This window comes from Contarinia nasturtii, unplaced genomic scaffold (genome assembly GCF_009176525.2).
Source record: "Contarinia nasturtii isolate CC-2019 unplaced genomic scaffold, AAFC_CNas_1.1 Cnas_scaffold_2975, whole genome shotgun sequence".
NCBI lineage: Eukaryota > Metazoa > Arthropoda > Insecta > Diptera > Cecidomyiidae > Contarinia > Contarinia nasturtii.
This window is the reverse complement of record NW_022200291.1, coordinates 1-1,076: the sequence shown is the minus strand read 5'-3', so window position 1 is coordinate 1,076 and position 1,076 is coordinate 1. Positions and strand designations below refer to the sequence as shown.

Genomic DNA, 1,076 nt, shown 5'->3' with positions numbered 1-1,076 from the left:
AGTTGCAGCAATGACATCGCCTATATCACGCATCTCGCGCCACATTCATTCAATTTTTCGTCGCATTTAATAATAATAATAATAATAATAATCTTTATTCACCGCCAAAACTGGCTGAATCATTTGAGTTTTAAAATCATTTGTAGTAATCGTTTGCTCACATTGTTTACAATGAGTGTTGGTAAGCCAACAACTGGATTTGGTACACAACCCACACATGTCTTGTATCGATCACGTCGAGTTTGTTGTGGAAATCGTTTGAAACACAATGGACAATGTTGTGATGTCATGTATTCATCGACCATTCGAATGATGCAATTGCCACGTTTCATAATGGCCGCAAGCAGCTTCCGTGTGCCTGGACATGTTTCTTGATCTTAATCGGCGAATTAGCTGGTTTTGATCCGCTGGCTCCCATGTAGAAGATTGATGGTTGATTGTGAACCATTTTGCATGCCGTCTTGTCGATTGCACGAACCGATTCGATATGCTTGTCCAGTCCCAAGCGTGCATACTGTTTGGTTGAATATGTTTCAATGCCATCATTCATTACACGTAATCGATGTTCAATGTATGAACGCCATGATGGTCCTATTGGCGATGGCATTTCACCAATCATAGCTGCAATTCGATTACGATCGGCTTGCTCTTCGAAAGTAAACAATCGTGTGATTCGTTCGAATTTTGCATTACGTCGGCCTTGTTTCGCATCCCAGTGATATCGTTTGCTGGATATACGCAAATTCACCTAACAAAATGAAAACAACAAAAACAACATTGTATTCACAATCACAATCACTTTCACTCATTATTAAATGGCAAATTTACCTCTTCTTTGGTATGCAAATATCGTCGTACGGAAGCGTTCCACGTACGCATACCCGGATCACATCCAACAGCATATTTCAACTCGTTGCTGTCATACATTGCCTTTATTTCTTCATCTGTTGTCTCGACTAGTGGTACTTTCGGTTTTTTTGTACAGCAACGATACAGATACGCCATCGGAATAAATTTGAGAATCAAATCCCTTTTTGTTGTGCACAAGTTTGAGAATTTTCTCCACATCGAAGAAT

General features: G+C 39.8%; 1 protein-coding gene across 1 annotated transcript; it reads right to left on the bottom strand.

Moving 5' to 3' along the window:
- Positions 1–23: 23 nt before the first annotated feature.
- On the bottom strand, positions 24–1,070 carry LOC116349617. The gene is made up of 2 exons (XM_031781150.1): positions 829–1,070; positions 24–748 (listed from the first exon to the last, which is right to left on the bottom strand). Exons 1-2 carry the CDS (start codon positions 1,066–1,068, stop codon positions 329–331), a joined length of 660 nt encoding a protein of 219 aa, XP_031637010.1. The 5' UTR covers positions 1,069–1,070; the 3' UTR covers positions 24–328.
- Between the last annotated feature and the right edge of the window lie 6 nt (positions 1,071–1,076).